Raw genomic sequence first — 20997 nt, 5'->3', positions numbered from 1 at the left:
TTTTCCCTGTGCAATATCATTTTCTCTGTGCAATATCATTTTCCCTGTGCAATATCATTTCCCCTGTGCAATATCATTTAATCCTGTGCAATATCATTTTCCCTGTGCAATATCATTTTCCCTGTGCAATATCATTTCCCCTGTGCAATATCATTTTCCACTTGTGCAAATTTGTAATAGTCTGTTTATTGTCAATACTGTATATACTGCACCTATTTTTTTACTTCCTTCTATTTAAATGGTTCATATCTTGTTACACTTTGTTTAGCTCTTATTTTACTGTGTTAGCTGATGCATCTTGTTTTTTGCACTGTACTGCTGTACACTCGAATTTCCCCACTGCGGGACTAATAAATGAAAATCTTATCTTATCTTAATAGCCCTTCATTAAACACTCCCACCAAATTTGACAAAATGTCAAGATACACAACTATTTTGTTCTGAAGCTTTCAACCTTAATGGTCTTCCTCAGTGGATGGACTTTACATACTTGGGTTTAATGTAGGCCTGAATTTTGTTTTTTTGTTTTTTTGTTTTTGTGTTAAACTAAGGACACCCTTAATTACAACGGTGTAGAGGCACCCATAACCTACTTATCTTACCCACTAACCTTTTTACATGGAACAAAAATGTAAAATAATGTTTCACTTTTTTGGTGAAGAACCCTTTTATTCAAGTGTGCTATTAGTATACTTCTTTTAAACTTAAAATAAGAGAGTATAATTTCAGTTTACTTTTTATGTACTTATCAGAGATATACTTAACAAAAGTATACATAAGTATACTTGGCTCAAACTGACAAGTATACAGAAAAGTCTAAGTATACTTGGCTCAAACTGACAAGTATACAGAAAAGTCTAAGTATACTTGGCTCCTACTCACAAGTATATAGAAAACTCTAAGTATACTTGGCTCAGACTGACAAGTATACAGAAAAGTCTAAGTATACTTGGCTTATACCGACAAGTATACAGAAAAGTCTAGGTATACTTGGCTCAGAGTGACAAGTATACAGAAAAGTCTAAGTATACTTGGCTGAGACTGACAAGTATACAGAAAAGTCTAAGTATACTTGGCTTATACTGACCAGTATACAGAAAACTCTAAGTATACTTGGCTTATACTGACAAGTATACAAAAAAGTCTAGGTATACTTGGTTCCTACTCACAAGTATATAGAAAAGTCTAAGTAGGCCTACTTGTACCCAATCTTTTGATTGAGATATATAAGAAAAGTATAATTAAGTAATCTTGCCTTATAGGCCTAGAGAAAGTTATACTTGGTTTGTAGTTGTGCTTACGTTTTGATAGGGTAGCCTATTAAAGTGTGTGATCCATTAGTTCCCTTACTTCCCTTGATGAAAATATAGCCTATTGAAAATAAATGTAGTCCATCCTCCTCCACAGTGGTGAGTTTGGTAGTTTTCTCATCACTTATTGTATTTACAAAGACAAACAACTAAAAAGAATAACACCAAATCTGAAAAGAACAACCCAAATAGTCTGAGTAGACATCTAAATAAAGTGTTTACTGACTTCTACGGTTCCAAATGCTGATTCTACAATTTCAAATGCCCCAGTTTATTGTGATACTCCTCTGTTTTGTGTCTCCCTGCCTCCACCTTCACCCTCTCAGCACCCAGGGTCGGGGGTGGCTGAAGTATTGGAGAACCCAGAAAATGCATCTGTTTTCCCGAGAGTTCCACAGACAGACTATATAAAGTGCAGTGGCTGTGGCAGCCAATCTCCCAGCAGCTGATACCAACTGCTCTCTATATATAGCCTCCAGGGCCCGGACGCTGCATTAAAGCACACAGCCAGAACGAACAAGCCACATGCTGTTTGCTTTCTGGCAGTCAAAGGAATAAGAAAGTAGTTTCTTTTGTTGTACTGCGCAGGAATTAGAATGAACAAACCCAAAATTGTCAGACCTGAGGAGTGGTAAGTGCTGCCAATCTCTATTTTGACTAACACATGCTTTATTTACTATTCCTAATATGATCATATATTTGATTCGTACAGTTTCTCTGTGTCCTCACAGCCAGCCAGCACATGCGGTGTGGTTTGACAGAAAGAAATATGTCACCATCAACTTCATGGTTCAGAGACCTAAAGATGTCCAGGTTGATATCCAGCCAGATAAAATGATTTTATGGTGAGTTTAAACGGGTGCCATCTTTTCTCTTTCTTGCTCTCTATTGTATCTCGGCCTTGTGTAACATACAAGTGCAACAGGGTTCATATAAAATCTTAGCCATTACTTTCAGGGAGTGAAATAATAATGTGTCGAGTTGTATATACAATAAAATGTTGTAAACTGTGTGTATATTTTGTACTAAATTGTTCCCTTGACAACCCTGTCCCTGTCTATACAACAGCTGCAAAAACGACACAGATGACTGGATCTACAATGAGCTGTACTTCTACGAAAAAGTTCAAATCCATGTAAGCAGATTTTTAGGCATTATGAGAACAATGCATTATAACTGATTATAAATGTTGTATGCTGAGATATACACTCAGTGTGATGTTAAATATATTGTAACTGTATTGTAAATATATCTTTCAACGCTTTAAAAGGACTCCAGAGAAAGAGTCTTCGACCGCACCATCAATATCTTGCTGAGGAAGGTGAAGCCCGATTACTCATGGCCACATCTCCAGAAGGATCTAGCTAAGGTAAGTGTGAGTGTGTTTGTCTGTGTGTGTTTAAATTGATCGGTCACACAAGGTTTTCTGTGTCATCAATTCTCAACATTGGCCATATTGCCCAACATATAGGCCTAAACAACACTCATCGCTAAGTTTTCATGTGTATTTTATGACATGTTTGTAGGCCTATTCTATTTTTAAGAGCATGGATCGATTTCAGAATGATTTATTGTATTTCTCACAACGCCATTTGCAAATCAAGTGATACCACACAAGAGGTCGCGACCCCTCGGTTGAAAATTCTTGCCACACCGTAGCTGCCTCAGAAAAACCTCCTGATATTTGCAAGTTTAAATGACACTTCATCTAAAAGTATTAGGCTGCCTGTAGGCAATACTATAAACCTCCAACAACTGCATAAATATGAAGGAAGGTGCTGCATGCATCCCCTCCCAACTTTACTTTGTGTTGTCTCTCTTTGCAGCCCAGCTGGATTGCTGTAGACTTTGATAACTGGAGGGACTGGGAGAACGAGGAAGACGATGGAAAGGAAGAGTTCGAGAGATACATGGATGTGAGTAAATGCAATGTGTCCAGTAATAAGTAATAAATAACTGAATTCTGTTCTACGAAACGTGAGAAAACGTGATGAAGTGCCCTCTAGAGTGCCCTTCCAGTAGAGAAAACGTGATGAAGTGTCCTCTAGGGTGCCCTTCCAGTAGAGAAAACATGATGAAGTGCCCTCTAGGGTGCCCTTCCAGTAGAGAAAACATGATGAAGTGCCCTCTAGGGTGCCCTTCCAGTAGAGAAAACGTGACGAAGTGTCCTCTAGGGTGACCTTCCAGTAGAGAAAACATGATGAAGTGCCCTCTAGGGTGCCCTTCCAGTAGAGAAAACATGATGAAGTGCCCTCTAGGGTGCCCTTCCAGTAGAGAAAACGTGATGAAGTGCCCTCTAGGGTGCCCTTCCAGTAGAGAAAACGTGATGAAGTGCCCTCTAGGGTGCCCTTCCAGTAGAGAAAACGTGACGAAGTGTCCTCTAGGGTGACCTTCCAGTAGAGAAAACATGATGAAGTGCCCTCTAGGGTGCCCTTCCAGTAGAGAAAACATGATTAAGTGCCCTCTAGGGTGCCCTTCCAGTAGAGAAAACCTGATGAAGTGCCCTCTAGGATGCCCTTCCAGTAGAGAAAATGGTATAAAATGCCCTCTTGGATGCCCTTCCAGTGGAGAAAACATGATGAAGTGCCCTTTAGGGTGCCCTTCCAGTAGAGAAAGCGTGAAGAAGTGCCCTCTAGGGTAACCTTCCAGTGGAGAAAGCGTGAAAAAGTGCCCTCTATGGTAACCTTGCAGTGGAGAAAACAAGATAAATTGTCCTCTGGGGGGCCCTTCCTGTAGAGAAAACGGTATAAAGTGCCCTCTTGGATGCCTCTATGGTAGATAAAACGGTATAAAGTGCCCTCTTGGATGCCTCTATGGTAGATAAAACGTGATAAAGTGCCCTCTAAGGTGCCCTTCCAGTGGAGAAAATGAGATGCAGTGAACTACTGGGGGCTCTTAAATGGAGAAAATGTGATAAAGTTAACGATGGGTTTTTCTTTTTCAGACGATCCAAGAAATGGCTGCCTCTAATAAAGGACCAGCGCCAGATATGGGAGATCTTAGTGATGTAAGTGTAGTACCAGTAGTTTTGGTGTTTACTTTTAAAATGTAATATGGATTATTTCCTTTTAATCATTTAAATGTTGTTTAAATGTGACCATTTTCTTCCTTCTCTCCTTGCAGTCTGACTGAGACTCACAGTATACCCTCTCGCCCGTGTTGGAGGCCACTATAACTTTATTGCTCATGAGACTGAAGACAAAGCTTGTGATATTCACTGATGATTTGATATGTTATTGTCCAAAAAAAACTGTTAATATATATGTGATATTTTCTATGGGATTATTTATTGTCATATTATTGTCCACTGTACGCTGACATATTATTGTCAATTTTAATAAAAATGAAAAATATTTATGGTTTGAAAGTCATTATGAAGCATGGGGTAATATCTGTTAATAGGCTTTTACCAGTGACTGGATTATTAATGGGTAAGCATGGCAGAACATGGTTTCATGTTTCAGTAACTCCAGAAGATGGCAGTAATGAGGCAACATGCATGCCAGCTTCATTAATTCTTTCTTCATTCTTGGTACAAACAGTACAAATACACAGACACCATAGACACAGGCAAGAAAAAGTGCCTTGTGCAAAAAAAAGAAATCTTGTCTTGTTGATATCAGCAAGATGTTTTTATGTTTTGTTTAATATCATTCCATCAATTTTAAATGCTTATATTTCAGCAGATGATTAGTCTTGGTTGGTGAAAGGTAGCCTAATTATGTCCAGGTTCTAGCACATGTTTAACCTATATCATATGTTGTATGTATTTTATTAGCCTATTTTATTACTTATGTACCCACATGGCCGGCTAAACCAGAACCAACTCTTGTCCCTAACCCTAATTACAGAGAGGGGCGCTATCATTGTATCAGGACGGAAACACTGTTTGACGGGGGAAACACAATTTATTGTAACACCTGCCAAGTTTATTCAATGTTTCGCCTGCAAAACTAAATATATTTGGGCAGAAATAAATTAAAGTTAAAAGTTCTCTATTCATATCCATATTTTATTATGTTTTTAAATCACGTTTTAAAAGCTATGTCATTCAAAAAAATAAAGAAACACAATATACAAAAACATGTTGGAGCAGGGAGAAAGGTGGGCTGGAAAAGAAGGGAAGAAAATGTCATCACTCGACTGAGAATCGGACATACAGGTCTTAACCACACATTATATAGAATAGGCAAGCACCCAAATGGGAAATGCACACACTGTAACTAACCAGAAACTGTCGAACATGTACTGATACACTGCAGGAATAAAGTATCCAGAGGAATCACCTTTTACAATCACTAAGGAAGGCAAAACATCAGGACTTTTCATTGTCAGGTCTATTGGGGAATACAGCAGATAACATATACTGTGAAATTATTCAGTTTTTAAAGGGACTATTTGTAACTTTCAGAAATGCTTCTTAACAGCGACACCTGTGGCCGTGAAATCAACGAAAGTCAACTCGCGCTTGCTCGCTCTCAATATACCTGAACGAGCATCACTCAAAACAGTGAGGCGACACAAGTCAGCTAAAACCACGATATCACTCTATATTTCAGCTGCTTGGCAGTAATGTTAGCTGACCAGACGAAGGTCTCTCCATGAACATGATTTAGATCTGATCCTAGTGTTGGCTTTTCCTGCCTAAGTGCAGGCTGAGGCAGCGGGGCTCTCCAGCGTGTCTCCCTGCTCTCTCCGCCCGCAGCCAGAGAGAGCAGAGGAGACACCGGCACCCGGTCGGTAACGAGAAGACAACTCTGTAGAGCTCCGTCACTTCACAAGACACGGAAAACCTCTGTTGGTCTGGAGGAGCTGCAGCAGTTATTTCTGCACAAACGTCCCCTGTGCATTCACTAGATATTCTCAGAGCTAAACTAACTCTTCTGCAGTGTGGAGTGAGCGCGCGTTCACGTCTAGAGGTGGAGCGAGCTGAGCTGTCTGAGTGAAGGAGAGCAGGCAGAGGAGGAGGGTACAGCGGCTACACGCGAACGCGCATATGCGAGCGCGCATGTGTGACGACCCGCTACATTTATGCGCGTACAAAGTTACAAATAGTCCCTTTAAGAGAAACTGATTTAGTTAAACAAATCTAGAGTTTTCCTCATTATTATTAATTATTATCATTATTATTATTATTATTATTAATTAATTAATTTATTTATTAATTAATATTATTTTTTTGTTTCTGCACAATCTACTGCTCCACACTCCAGTAGGCACAGGTACACGATTCATATGGGTTCCTGCTCATGTTGGTGTGGAGGGAAATGAGCAAGTAGACATTCTGGCCAAACAAACACTAAGAATTAAGAATATAGAATTACAAATTCCATTAAGTAAAGCTGAGGCTAAACCATTCATCAAGAACTATGCACAAAAAGTATGGCAGGAGTACTGGGATGAGCAGGAAACTGGAAGGCATATGTACAATATACAGAAACATGTTGGAGCAGGGAGAAAGGTGGGCTGGAAAAGAAGGGAAGAAAATATCATCACTCGACTAAGAATCGGACATACAGGTCTTAATCAAACATTATATCGAATAGGCAAGCACCCAACTGGGAAATGTACACACTGTAACCAGCCAGAAACTGTTGAACACGTACTGATACACTGCAGGAATAAAGTATCCAGAGGAATCACCTTTTACAGTCACTAAGGAAGGCAAAACATCAGGACTTTTCATTGTCAGGTCTATTGGGGAATACAGCAGATAACATATACTGTGAAATTATTCAGTTTTTAAGAGAAACTGATTTAGTTAAACGAATCTACAGTTTTCCTCATTATTATTATTATTATTTATTTTATTTTATTATATTTTTTTATTTTGTTTCTGCACAATCTCCTGTTCCACACTCCAGTCCAGTAGGTTGCGGCAATGCACCTATAAGCTGATAAACCAATAAACACCAAAGAAGAAGAAGAAGAAAGTCGGTTTGATGAAGTTTGGCCTCTGTCGCTATCCGTACTAGCTGATAGCTGTAACCTGAGTCAGTCTAACTGCGTTGACTCGTGTTTCAGGTAGTTTCTCCTCAAAAACACTCCAGCATGGCTTTCCAGTGTCAACGAGACTGCTATATGAAAGAGGTATGGAACAGTTTCAATACATTTATCAGCTTAGTAGCGTGAGAAAACACCAAATGTATCATTCATTCTCTGCTAAAGTGGAGTTAGCACGGTTGCTAACTACAGCGGTAGCAGGAGCTAGTTAGACTGTAACTATGAACTTTGTTTTAGGGCGCTGCACACTATATGGTATTTGTCAAGTTATATACTGTTGTGACAACACAAAGGCAGAGCAGTCTAATGTGTTAATGTTATTCCTAGCTAGCCTCTCACATTTTTTGTTTATTTGTTTATTTGTTTTGCACAATTTAAGACTATACAACATAACAAATACAAATAAATTAATAATATACAGTGCAGGAAGAGGCAAAAAAACCCCACTGGGCTTATCTGAAGCCTCCACCTAGAGACAAGATTAATATAAAGAAATAATATGACTACATAATAGTGATAAACAATCAGGACAAGATAAATATATATAATAATAACAATAACAATACAGTAAATATATCAGAAAAAGACAACCCTGATAATTCATTCATTTTCAGAGCAAAATAGCCCATTGTACAATCCTGACAATGTCATTAACTGTATTGTTTGTTTATTTGTTTATTTATTTTGCACAATTTAAGACTATACAACATAACAAAAAATAATAATATATAATAATATATAGTGCAGGAAGTGGCAAAAAACCCCACTGGGCTTATCTGAAGCCTCCACCTAGAGACAAGATTAATATAAAGAAATAATATGACTAGATAATAGTGATAACAAACAATTAGGACAAGATATATATAATAACAACAATAACAATACAGTAAATAAATAAAAAAAAGATGTGTGTGTGTGTTGCGTGGAAGTGTATGGTTAGTGTTTGTGAGGAGGATATTGATTTAAATATCTATAAAGACTTCTGGGCAATCGTAACCAAACAACATTGTGAGTGGGAAAAATAAAAAACATAAAAACAGATACATGGACAACATGGGGAAAATCAATTACAAGGCAGCAATTAAATGACCCTTTAAACGACTTTTGTAACATTTGACAGATGAACAGTTTATTGATAGATTTGAAAAGCTACTCCATAATTTGGTACCCCTAAATCTTATCGAAAATTGACCTCTACTAGTGAGGAATTTAGGAGGATGAAGATCTAGAGATTGACAGGTTGAGTAAGAATGGACCTGAGAATTTGTTTTCTTTTCTCAGGAATATTCCCACCAGAAAGTATCTTATAAATAAAAACACATATTTGAGAAATATTGATATCATAAATAGTAAGAATCTCCAGTTTCTTAAATAGAGGAGCAGAGGAGATGTGTCATTCATGTTTTCAACCAAAACCCATTGACAAAATGTAGGATTTTCACATTTAATAGTGAGTACTGAGTACGCTTCTCTTTTTGTGCAAACCTAGACCTAAAGTAAAGTTAGTAAAGTTATATATAAGACTGAAATCTCACAACACTTTAACACCTGCATGCCATGGTTTTTCTTTTAGTTTGTTACCTCTGTAGTATCCTGCTGCCCAGCTGAGCTCAAACATGAAGTCAATGGAAAGAAAGAAACTCTGAAGGGCTTCAATGTCAAGCTCCAAGATACCATCTTGTTTCCTGAAGGAGGCGGTCAAGTAAGCTGGTTTTTCAAAAATCATACTGTAGTGATCACTACAAATATGTACATAAATGTTCATGTTGCTCATTTGGGAAATTGTTTGTATCAGCATTAATTCACCAAAGTCACCAAAAAGGTCATACTACATGATATTACTCACATCATTATGTGTTGTCCTCTTTCAGCCAGATGACCACGGGCTGATTGGAGACGTCTCGGTGTTGAGGGTGACGAGGCAGGGGCCTGACGCCGTTCACTTTGTGGGCTCACCTCTGGAGGTGGGTCAGGAGGTGCAAGTGAAGGTGGACTGGGAGAGGAGGTTTGACCACATGCAGCAACACTCAGGTGAGTAACACTAAGTAACGAAAAAGGTCAGGGACTGTTGCATCATATATTGTTATTACACACTTGTTCTAAGCTACGATTCCTGTTTCTCAGGTCAACATTTGATCACAGCTTTGGCAGATAGCATGTTTGGATACAAGACGACATCCTGGTACATCACCACCGCACAAATTCCTTTCCCTGTAACCTTAAAAACTTGTGAGTTAACCTCTTTTCTGTGTTTTCTCAGGGAGCTGGGACGTCAGAGAAGCACCATTGAACTGGACACTCCCTCTGTGAAGCCTGCCCAGCTCCAGGTCCTGGAGGAAGTCATAAACGAGAAGATCAGAGTCCATGTCCCGGTCACGGTTCAGCTTCTCTCCATAGATGATCCTGCTGTGGAAAAGGTGAATATACGGATATTACTGGTGCTAAAACACAGTCCTCTGCGATCATTCAAGTTTTAGATTCAAAACATATCTTCTGTTGATTGAACTGCATCTATTAAAAAAAGGAGAGTTTACATGTGCAGTATGTTACATGAGTTTTGTGTGTGAACCAGGTGAGGAGTCGAGGGCTGCCGGACGACCATGCAGGGCCTATTCGGATCATCGATATCGAGGGCATTGATGCCAACATGTGCTGTGGAACCCACGTGTCTAACCTCAGCCACTTACAGGTTCAACTTCAGTTCAAATATACATGCATTTTAACACGTTAACACACAAGCACTTAGATGCGCCTATTTCTTAACACATATTCATGCGTATAACATTTCTCTTTATCTGTATTTTAGGCTATAAAGCTACTGGGAACTGAGAAAGGAAAGAAAAACAAAACCAACCTGATCTTCCTGGCAGGAAACAGGGTGTTGAAGTATGCTGAGAAAAGCTACAGCACAGAGCGATCACTGGTGTCTCTCCTCAAGTAAGTCTGAATCATCTAAATATCACTAATGTGAGTTAGGGTGCTTTCACACCTGTAGTTCGGATCACTTGGTCCGGACCAAGGGGAAAAAATAATACATTATTGCATTTTAGTTCTTTTCCAGTTCCTGTTTACACTGCCTTTTTACAAACAAACCAGAGGACAGAAATTTATGCAGCACTTTACACTCCCAGACGTCTGGTGCATAGTCTGAACGTCAGGGAACAGACAGGCCACGAACATGATCGGCGTACTGTGGAATGCTGTCACACACTTTTTAATGGAGTTAATGAACTGACAAAGTACACGGAGTCGGATACAAGCACAGCCGTTTTAATAGCTTTTGACCTATGAATGAGGGAAAATACACATGCTGATGTGCTAACATACATGGCCTTAAATACAGATCACTTCCTGAACAGATTCTACGATCAGCAGATGGATATATTAGTAGTTTAACTTTTGAAAAATGATAAAATCACATATCTGCTCTCATAAAATCTTGTGGTTGCTTCGTTTGCATTCACACCACAAACGAACCGCACCAGAGTCCGTTTGGAAGCGTTCGGTTGCTTGGTCCGCACCAGAGTTCGATTGACAGCTTTCACGCCAGCGAAAAAACAAATCGTACTAACCGGACCATGAGTTAGTTTTAACCGAACCAAACAGGTTAGTTGTGAAAGCACCCTTAAACTCATTCAGGAAGTTTGAAGTGAAAAAATCCTTATCGTTGTTGTTCAACAGGACTGGACCTGATGAGCACGTTGAGGCCGTCGACAAGTTGCAGAAGTCTGTTAAGCTACTACAGAAAGTAAGAAAAATCAGTGATTTCTTCTCTAGATGCTCACTCACATTAACAGAGCCCCATTTAGATCAGAAGCTTTCCGTTTTTGCTGCAACATCACATTGTACATAGACTCTCTTAAAGTCATAAACATGTCTTGGTCAGACTAACCTGGGCCTGCTACGAGACATGGCGGTCCTCATCTCTCAGAACTTTAAGAACGACCCCCAGAGAGGCGACTTCTTCAGCTTGCACAAGTAAGAGACCTAAAGTACAAGCATCAATATACTGTATATATATTTTATAGTATTTCAGAGAGAAAACGCTGTTTCTTTTTTTCCTACAGAAAAGACGGTGACAATGAGTTCATGAATATCATTGCCAATGAAATGAACACTGAGGTAAGTTTATAACCGGACTGCTCACTTCTTGGTGTTAAATATTTTTTGTTAAGCCTTGTTTGGTCTGCTCTTAGGAAACGTTGGTTTTCCTGACTGTTGGAGAGGAGAAGGGACCTGGCTTGTTTCTACTGGCTGGACCCAGTGGACGAGTGGCTGAGATGGGACCACGGTAAGAGACGCCACCGTATCATTTATTTAGCCTCTGTTTTTAAAAAAACATTAATAGGTTGTTACCGTATGAATTCTCTGTGCTCTGCAGGGTGTTAGAGATGCTCCAAGGGAAGGGGGCGGGAAAAAACGGACGTTTCCAAGGAAAAGCCAACAGCCTGGCACGAAGAGGGGAGGTGGAGGCTTTTCTGCAGCAGCACTGCAAACATCACACCTCAGAGGAAGAATAAACCATTCTCTTTTATGAAGAGAAACAATACGTTTAGAAGCCAATCAGGATATCATAATTAGTACTATTGAGTTTGTGTGAATTTGATATTATTATTATTATTATTATTTGTTGTCTTACGCAGCGGCTCAAAATGCCGTGAGCTGGAATGTGCGCGAAAAATGAAACTTGGCACAATAACTGCAAATGATGTGCATGTGCTTCTCAAGAACTATGACCCCAATCGGCCACATGGTGGCGCTGTAATTAACGCCCAAACACGCGACATTGGAAAGGCCACGCCCCGCACACCGTAAGTCCGATTGACTTGAAACTTGACAGACATGTCCAGCGTGTCCAGTGTGATCTACAATAAAGCCTCTGGGACCACTAAAGTCCGCCTAACTAGATTTTCCGCCATATTGGATTTTTTGAAAAACACATTTTTGACATCTCCTAAACCGTTGGTCCGATATCTACCGAATTTTCTGTGGATCATCATTGGACTAATGTCATCTAACGTTGCATAAAGCGTGTTGATACCTCATTGCGTTATGAATCTGTTGACCAACAAACTTTTCAATAGTCGGAGCTTAGCAGGAAATTGGCCATAATTCATTGACCATTAGTCAAATCATCATAAATCTTGGTAGATATCTCCAATACGTGTTTGGGAATAGGCGTACCAAAGCATTTTCTGCTTGACCCATAGGGGGCGCCAAAACTGTCAAAAACTTATATCGCAAGATCCGGTGGACAGAATTTTATCAAATTTGGTGTACGTACTCTGGGGGCGAGTATTAACCAAGATCTGAAGTATGATATTGATCGGTGCATGTGGGCGTGGCCTATTCAGCATTTTATGCTAAATTATGCCTTTGCTCAATTTGCTGTGAGCTGGAATGAGCTAGAGACATGAAACTTGGTACCATAACTGTACATGTCATAATGCTTCACATAAAATATGAAAACAATTGGCCACATGGTGGCGCTATAAAATTTTTCACGGCCAGCCCCCTCACACCATAAGTCCCATCGATTAGAAATTTGACAGACATATACTGCTGATGGTGCTCTACAAAAAAGTCTCTTGGACCACGAAAATCCACTGACTAGATTTTCCGCCATGTTGAATTCTTTGAAAAACACATTTTTGACATCTCCTCCTAAACCGTAGGTCTGATTGCTGGCATATTTTCTGTGAATCATTATTGGACCAGGCTCATCAAAGGTTGCATAAAGCTTGTTGATATGTCATTGTGTTGTGAAGTTATTGACCAATTCATTTTTAAGGGGCGGGCTCAGCACATCAATAGACCTAACTTCCCAAGCCTTTGGCCCATCGTCTCCAAACTTGCAGCATATGTTCACAAGAGTAGCTGAAACATCCGCTGAAAGTTTCATTCAAATCGGCGACTAGGGGGGCGCTTTGAGCGCGAAAGGCTATAACCCGCGAAATGCCGCTTGCGGCTTTAATTGATAGTTTTTATTCATTAAAACCTCATCCGTTAAACCTGATTTTCTGCAGTAAGATTTCCATTCCGGCCTCTTTTTTCCGCAGTATCATGCCGTTTTATATTTACACCTTGGGGCTGCATTAAGTGCCTGGCTCAAGGTCACCTCAACACAGACTATTAAAAATTATTAATTAAGAAAATCACCCTTTTTAGCGTCCTGCTGCTCATACCGTTCACTGCTGTTTTGGACACATTAAATATGCATTTCTCAATAAACACCAACACCGGTTGAATAATGTTTTCATACATTTAATTTAAAACATCTGTGAAAATGTAATATACAAAAGACAGACACACTTCGCTGTGCATGACTGTAGCTGAAGTCTTAAGTTGTTTTTGGCACAGTTACTTTGAGTGACCAGAAAAATAGAAACCCTTGTACATTGTAATGCAATCCAATACAACAGCCCTGTAATAAGTGCTATCTTGGCGAGACTTTTTTCATAGTAATTATATATTTATTATTATTTATTATTAATTGTTGTTATACACCTTACAATAATGTGCATTCCAATACAACGCAACCACTGCATACAGCCTCAAAACACTCCTGAATCTCTCGCGCACACCATCACCAACAAATAAACATGATAAGATTACAGGACGGTGGTACTGGCTTTGCATTAAACTGTACAGGAGCTTCTAGTTTCTCATCCCTCAGTATGTGTGTGTTATGAAAGCAAGTGGTTTGGAAGCAAATTACAAAAGTATTGCTCACAAGTCTGTCACAGTTTAGCGGTGTAGACAAAGTGTTCATGGTAAAATACAATAATATAGTGCAATTGTGCAAGCACCCCTTCCCATTTAGACCTTTATAAAATACTATAGGCAGTAAAAAAAAGATATTGAGATGCTTTGGCAGTTAGTGTGATCATCCTGTAGACATTTTGACTCATCCTTTGTTGGGTTCTGACCACGGCTTCACTATCTTCATTGAGATGTAGTTCTGGAAGAGGCAAAGAGAGAACAATCAAATCACTGCTTCTCACCGCGTCACAATTTGACATCATCACATAGCCCATTGGAACCACTGCATGCATTTTAGGTTATACACAGCTGGACCAAATGAAGTCAGAATATATGACTAATATTCTCAGATCCCTCTCGTCTGTCCTTACCGGTAAAGAGTACAACAGGATGCCGAGGAAGAGAAGCACTATGAAGAGGAGGATGAGTCCGATGAAGAGGCACCTGAACCTTCGCCACACAATGAACTTCATGGTCTTACATGGGTTGGTGAACCAGAAGAAGGACGTTTCTGGACGTCTGTTATGGAAAATGAAAGACGGAGTGTATTTATTTATCTGCAAAACTTAACTAGCAGTTAAGAAAAATGGATGAGATACGTTTTTAGAGATCCAATCTGCAGAATGTCAAATAGGATGTTTTCACAGGGTGGGTTCTTACTTGGGAGGGTCCAGTGTTGGGTTCATGTTGGGGTCGTCTCTGCCTTTTCCTGCAGGTCTCTCATCTGCTTGTGCTTCACCTACAATCTCCAGTGTCATCTCCACCTTTCCCTGTAAGCACATAATGAGCAACATGTTGTATAACAACGTAATGCTTTCTGACTATACTAATAGGGCAGAATCCACTCGTCAGACATCTGCAGGTAACTTGTAAAGCGTTCATTTAGGAGTAATGAACATGAAATGCAGCATTTGGTGCTAAAACTCAAGCAGGTTTTCAGTCAACGGTGTTCTTGATGTCATTCCTAATCTATTACAAAAACTCTGAATTTCCTTCCCATCCAATCCCATTGTTTGAACAAGTCAATTTCTAATTTCTACTTACGCCCAGGACAGTCTTTCCGTCCTGTTCAATGGAACAAGGCCACCAGCCTCTGACCGACTGCTGAGCGAACAGAGACTTGGCGTCTTCCGCCTTCTGTGGACCTCCAATTTCCACATCATCCATCATCTTCAGAGAGCACTTCTCTGGCGTCTTGGCAGGAGCAACCAGGTTACGCAGATCCAGCTCCAGTGTGCCTGGGATCACAGAGTATTATATTACGATGGTCAGGGTTTATGATGGTGGTCTGCAGTGGTGGAATGTTACTATAGTACATTCGAGGTACTTGTATTTTACTTGAGCATTTCCATTTTATGTAATTTTATACTTCTACTTCACTATTTCTCAGAGGTATATATTGTTCTTTTTTACTCCACTACATTTGTCTGACATCTTTAGTTACTCTTCAGATTACAGTTTTTCACCCCCATCCTGTGTGTGAATGTTTGTGATACACTGAAGGCTGAAAACATCCTTTATGGGTTACTTCTTAAACTAAATAAACTCTTTAAAAAACGTCTTGGATCAGCTGGAAAAAAGCAAAACAGGCTGTTTTTCTGACACCATGAGAAGTTGACTTTTTAGAGATACGTGATTCTAACAGGACAGCAACGCTACAAACATGATGATCCTATAGACCATGATGCATTGCTGTAGATTTAACTACCCAACAGTATACAGTATAAAGGAGTTAAAAACATCTACAGCAGTAAAATGCAACATACACATCAATTCAGCAGTAATCATATGTAATAGAACATTTTACTGCACAATAAGTTATTTTATTTTTGATACTTTTAAGCACATTTTGCTGATAATACTTAAAGTTTTATATAATTAAGGTTTTGAATGCAGAACTTTTACTTTTAGTGGAGTATTTTCACAGTGTGGCATTAGTACTTTTACTTCAGTAAAAGATCTGAATACTTCTTCCACCACTGGTGGTCTGTAGGTAAAGCGAACACTCAAAAAACAAGTAAAGTTTTTCTTTGTTTAACTTTAAATGACGTGTCTCACCGAGGTAATCGTCCAATGAGAATTTGTCGTTATCCCAAATCTGAAGAATCAGCTTGGGGGGAATCCTGAACTCCGATTTGTCAAGACTCCAGAATTGTTCCTGTTGAATGAAGGACAAGTGAAAACATGTTTTAAATTTGCTATTTCAACAACACAGGCTTTATTTTTTAATCTGCGGTATTAAAATGGTCCTTGGCCTCACCTTCTTGGACACGAGGCAGAGTTGTTCAGCTGGCAGGTACTCAAAGTCAAAGACGAACCTCCAGTTGAAGTTGCCATCTCCGTCCAGAGACCTGTAGTGGACATCGGTCTTCTGCTTGTCCTCCTCCATGCCTGGCATCCAGCTGGCAAAGGGAACAACAGGCGTGAGCGTTCATTGTCCCGTCCCAACTGGTTCCACGATAACCTACTACTATACAAGTCTGCTTTTAAAGAATTCAATTAAATCAATGTAAATCAGCTAGAAGAGGATTTTAGAAATGGTTGCTGATGAGAAAGCATCTTAAGGCAGGACTCCAACTATTATATATAAAATTCAGAAACCAAAGTTCATTTGAATGATTCATCAGCCTTACCCTTTGACATAGATGTCACTCATGTGTTCTCCTGTGATGCTGGCCTCATCTAAAGTCACGTCTGTGGTGTTCCAGATGACGGCACGCAGGAAATACCTGAACATTGAAACACAGTGATCAGTGACATCTTAATGTGATCACGAGTGATGAAGCACTGAAGAGCGGCACAGCACTCACTTCTTAGGCTTGCGTGGTGTGATGTCAAATGGAGGTCCGGGGAGGCCGATGCTTTTGGGGAAAACGTCCACCCACATCTGAAGCCTTCCCTAAATCAACACAATATAAAAGGTTTTATGAAATAGCTGTGAAGTGGACGAATACAATATGTGTGAGCTGCGACGTCTAACCTGAGAGAGATTGGGCTGGAAGGAGCTGTAAAGGGTCCTGGTCTCCACGTGTTCAGGGACAAGTCCCTGTTTCCTGAGCACGTGCAGGCAGAGACGTTCTCGGGCCGGACCCAAGTGCTCATGGATCTCCTTGTTGGTCTCTGGATGGGAAAACATGTTTAACAGGCTTTAATTAGGTTTCTGTTGCGTTATAAATAGTCAAATTAGATGTGGAAAAAACATTCAGTCAATAAACATCAAGCATTCAAACAACAGCCTTCTATTATTAAATTAAGAAGTGCAATAACATGTTTCTAATGATCTCTAGCACATTATGACCATACTTTGAAGATTTATTCAATATTTGGGTTTATGACCAAATACTTTTTAATTAATTAAATTAATTAATTAATTAATGCAAATTTCACTGAGAATTAACTGTAAATGAACTACAAGCCATCACAACGTGTGCCAAAAACATACAATTTTCCAAGTCCTTTTATCAACAATAGAGTGATAACAAATGACAAAAGTACATTTGTGAGGACGGTTGAAAATAAAACCATTATCACTGATGTATATAAGATGTGGACGTAGTCACCCATTGTTTTATGGACTACAATTTTGAAGCCTCAAGTTCGGTATTTTGGCTGTCGACGTGTTGTTTTTCGGCAGTCACCGTCTTGTTTTTTTGCAACCAGAAGTGACAACATAGGGTGGAGCTAAGCACAACTTAACGCTGAATAAGACGTTTTTAGGCGACCAAAATGTTACAATTAACTTTCATGAACTGAAAACACACTGTTGAAAAGGTTAAAGTTGTAAGACAAAAACATGGACAATTCCCAGACCGGACAACGCTGTGGTAGCGACCTGTCAATCACAAGGTAGCCACGCCCTAAAGCATACCCTGCTTTATGGTCTATTTGACTCTAAATGGGACCATAATTTACTAAATGAACATCATGCTGTATTGAAGAAGACTTAAAACTAGAGATTGACACCATAAACTCATCTTTACAATGTTTACTGAGGTAATAAATCAAGTGAGAAGTAGGCTCATTTTCTCATAGACTACTGTACAATCGGACTTCTTTGTGCAACCAGAGGAGTCGCCCCCTGCTGGCTGTTAGAGAGAATGCAAGTTTAAGGCACTTCAGCATTGGCTTCACTTCTCAGACCCAGAGAAGTGAAGCACACTCATTTACACTATTATATTTTAAACCGTTGACCTTACCAAACTCCGCCAGCGTGTATTCTTTGCCGTTGAAGGTGAGCGATGTGCCGTTGTCTTCTGTCCTGGGTTTGGACAGGCCTTTTAGACGAGCCAGGTTCTCCAGGACCTGAGACGGCTTCAGCTGGTCCCGCCACCTGTTGATACCAGAACTGAGACACAAACAGAAATAAAAGTGAGGATCCTGACTGCAGGTTTTTTAGGAATACATCCTAAATGTTCCCCCCTAAAAGCTATTTCCTTACATGCAGTAGGATTGTGGCAGGCCGCAGTAGGAGTTATATCGGGACAGGAAGCGGTTCTCCAGGTCGATCACGGTCTCGCCGACCTTCTCGTCGCGGCTCAGGAGATCATAGTCATAGATGGAGATTTTCAGGTCCTTGTCCTGGGGCAGGAAACACGTCATCTCAAACATCCTAAATAAAACAAAAGGAGCGTTTGAGAAGGTTTACCCTTTAAGGAAAATATGGTCTATTTACATTACTATACTCTATTCATAGCATTTACTGTACCTTCCAAACACAGGACTGGTGGTGTTGGGGGCGTAATTGTCACGGTCATCAATCGTGTTCTTTCCCAGTGACATCTTTATGTATGGATCACACTGAGCAGGAGAGAGAACACAAGGTCAAGCTGACTGGGTGTGTTGAAATATGCTGTTTCTATTCCTGGTAATACAGATTCATCCTCACTCTGCCGTTATTGTCTTTGGGCTGCAGGTCTATGCCCCGGACCACATAAAGCCTGACCAGACACTCCTGAGGACCGCTCTCTGGCAGCTCTCTGAACTGACGGGGAGGCGGAGCAACACCTGGGTCGTCCGGCAGAGGGTACACCTTGAATGAACCCTGCAGGTACAAGAACACATTTCTGTTTTGTAAATCTTCAAGAACTGGGCTTGGTCCTGAGCTGAGGAGATTCAGCTAATTTTGCAGCTTTACTTTTGATAGATTCCGATCTAGTGTTCGTCAAACTACCTTCAACTCTCCGACCACAGTGGGGTCATCATCCCCATTTTCATTCTTGCCCCGCAGCAGTTTGAAGGTGTTGCAGAAATCAGTCAGCCCTTTGAACTCTGGGACATCCTCCAGGTCGCACTCATACACCTGAGGACACACAGTCACATTAAAGTCATCCACAACACCTGTGATGATCATTATTTATACACAAGTGAATTAACTCTATAAAGCGTGTTGTGTGGGACGAAATAAAGCCGACTCACTTTGAGGGTGTCATATCCTTTTTTGAGGTAAGGGCCGCATTTCTGCTGGTCTCCGGTTGAAGCGTAAAATTTACTCCACCAATCGACTGTCTCCTTTTCCTAAAGATTTAATAGCACAATGTTAATCTCCTGTCTGCATTTGGCATAAGAATCTCAAAATCTCAGTCCTATTCTCTGGTTTACTCTCACCTTCTCTACATGCTTTGGAGAAAGGACACAAAACAGAAGAGAAGTCACAAGTGCACACACACACACACACACAGCAGTAACATAAACACACTGTAATAGGCTAAACTATGAGAAGAAAGTGAAAGAATGAAGAAAAGGTTGATGAGGAGATCCCGATTGTAATTTCACGATTGGCAGCAAATGGGAAAACAAGGGCGTAACAAAGGGCCGCTGCAGAATGTGCAACTGCATTAAGGCCCCACTAACACCACCTGTTCCTTGACTTGCAACATGGCACCAGGTGTGTAGTATCCATGCCTGCCATGAGACCTGGCTTTGACTTCTGTATGTAATAATAATGTAATACACGTATTTGCTTTCTTGCCTGGAGTTAGACGTGAAGATTGATATCACTTGCATGTCTGTATGCTAAATATCTAGCTCGTCTCTGTCCAAAGGTAACAAAACCTGCCTTCCAGCACCTCTAAAGCTCATTAATTAACATGTTATATCTCGTTATATTAAATGTTAAAACTTCCTGGAGCCTTGTCATCAGCGTTGCTAGGCAACTAACGGAGACTTCAGGAAGTGACTGAGCCTTATGTGTTATTTTTACACTTTGGTTTTTGCACAGGTTTAAAAGGACCAATATCTAATACATTTTCTGTAATAAATGGTAAAATGACCATTACATGTCATCACAGATTAAGGAAACATGCTAACTTGAAATACTGTCTTCTTAGACAACAACGCTACAGCCAGTATGTTCTCCTTTGAAATCTCCATTCCTGTCCGGGACATCTGTTTTTGTTTTGGCCGGTGTGATCCCGTCCACTGCCCATTTCAACACCTTGTAAATGGACTTGCATTTATATAGCGCTTTTCTAGTCTTCCGACCACTTTACACTACATGTCAGCATTCACCCATTCACACACACATTCATACACTGATGGCAGAGGCTGCTAAGGTGCCAACTTTGCCCATCAGGATCTAATCTAAATACTCATTCATACACCGATGGCTATGCCTTCGGGAGGTTAAGTGTCTTGCTCAAAGACACATCGACATGTGACCCGGAGCAGCCTGGGATCGGACCACCGACCTTCCGATTGGTGGACAACCTGCTCTACCCTTTGAGCCACAGCCATCCGTATTTATTTGTCTTATTTAACAAAAGATTAGTGAGTGAACAATTAAATTAGTGAGCTTTAAAAGATGCTTGTAGTAGGATTTTGTTTTGGACAGAGACAAGCTAGCCATTTCCCTCCATTTCCAGACTTTACGTTGAGCTATGCGGCTGCTGGCGGTAGCTTCAGCATACAGACATGAGAGTGGTAT

The 20997-nt window shown here is 40.2% G+C and overlaps 2 protein-coding genes across 10 annotated transcripts in view; one reads left to right on the top strand and one right to left on the bottom strand.

Annotated features, from left to right (window-relative positions):
• The first annotated feature begins 1768 nt into the window (after positions 1–1768).
• Positions 1769–11892, top strand: LOC119479897 (alanyl-tRNA editing protein Aarsd1-like). 3 transcript variants are annotated; one of them, XM_037755876.1, is made up of 17 exons: positions 1769–1941; positions 2042–2155; positions 2379–2445; positions 2581–2679; positions 3137–3226; positions 4255–4317; positions 8887–9015; positions 9185–9344; positions 9438–9495; positions 9574–9730; positions 9886–10002; positions 10120–10250; positions 10995–11061; positions 11200–11291; positions 11381–11435; positions 11510–11604; positions 11695–11892. In XM_037755876.1, exons 1-17 carry the CDS (start codon positions 1907–1909, stop codon positions 11831–11833), a joined length of 1668 nt encoding a protein of 555 aa, XP_037611804.1. In that variant the 5' UTR covers positions 1769–1906; the 3' UTR covers positions 11834–11892. The 3 variants fall into 3 exon arrangements, with proteins under 3 accessions (XP_037611804.1, XP_037611803.1, XP_037611802.1); XM_037755874.1 differs by lacking the exons at positions 1769–1941; positions 2042–2155; positions 2379–2445; ... (1 more) ...; positions 3137–3226; positions 4255–4317 and adding an exon at positions 7233–7400; XM_037755875.1 differs by lacking the exons at positions 8887–9015; positions 9185–9344; positions 9438–9495; ... (6 more) ...; positions 11510–11604; positions 11695–11892 and adding an exon at positions 4434–4595 and having other exon boundaries at positions 1780–1941.
• Positions 11893–13561: 1669 nt separating this feature from the next.
• The window catches only part of LOC119479517 (myoferlin-like), a 33675-nt gene continuing 26239 nt past the window's right edge, over positions 13562–20997 (bottom strand). For 5 of the 7 annotated variants that reach the window (XM_037755241.1, XM_037755244.1, XM_037755243.1 and 2 more), the window contains 16 exons: positions 19680–19691; positions 19491–19589; positions 19246–19374; positions 18961–19116; positions 18781–18872; positions 18514–18684; positions 18272–18420; positions 17056–17195; positions 16886–16974; positions 16709–16804; positions 16336–16477; positions 16134–16233; positions 15120–15313; positions 14736–14845; positions 14447–14594; positions 13562–14274 (listed from right to left, as the gene is read on the bottom strand). In XM_037755241.1, coding sequence (XP_037611169.1) covers positions 14221–14274; positions 14447–14594; positions 14736–14845; positions 15120–15313; positions 16134–16233; positions 16336–16477; positions 16709–16804; positions 16886–16974; positions 17056–17195; positions 18272–18420; positions 18514–18684; positions 18781–18872; positions 18961–19116; positions 19246–19374; positions 19491–19589; positions 19680–19691 — 1881 coding nt within the window. In that variant the 3' untranslated portion in view covers positions 13562–14220. Of the gene's footprint in view, positions 14275–14446; positions 14595–14731; positions 14846–15119; positions 15314–16133; positions 16234–16335; positions 16478–16708; positions 16805–16885; positions 16975–17055; positions 17196–18271; positions 18421–18513; positions 18685–18780; positions 18873–18960; positions 19117–19245; positions 19375–19490; positions 19590–19679; positions 19692–20997 lie in introns of those variants that run through there. The other 2 variants (XM_037755245.1, XM_037755247.1) reach the window with 2 other exon arrangements.

The sequence above is a fragment of the Sebastes umbrosus genome, chromosome 20 (genome assembly GCF_015220745.1).
Source record: "Sebastes umbrosus isolate fSebUmb1 chromosome 20, fSebUmb1.pri, whole genome shotgun sequence".
Classification (NCBI taxonomy): Eukaryota; Metazoa; Chordata; class Actinopteri; order Perciformes; family Sebastidae; genus Sebastes; species Sebastes umbrosus.
The sequence above is the reverse complement of the archived record's forward strand: the minus strand, read 5'-3'. Positions and strand labels throughout refer to the sequence as shown.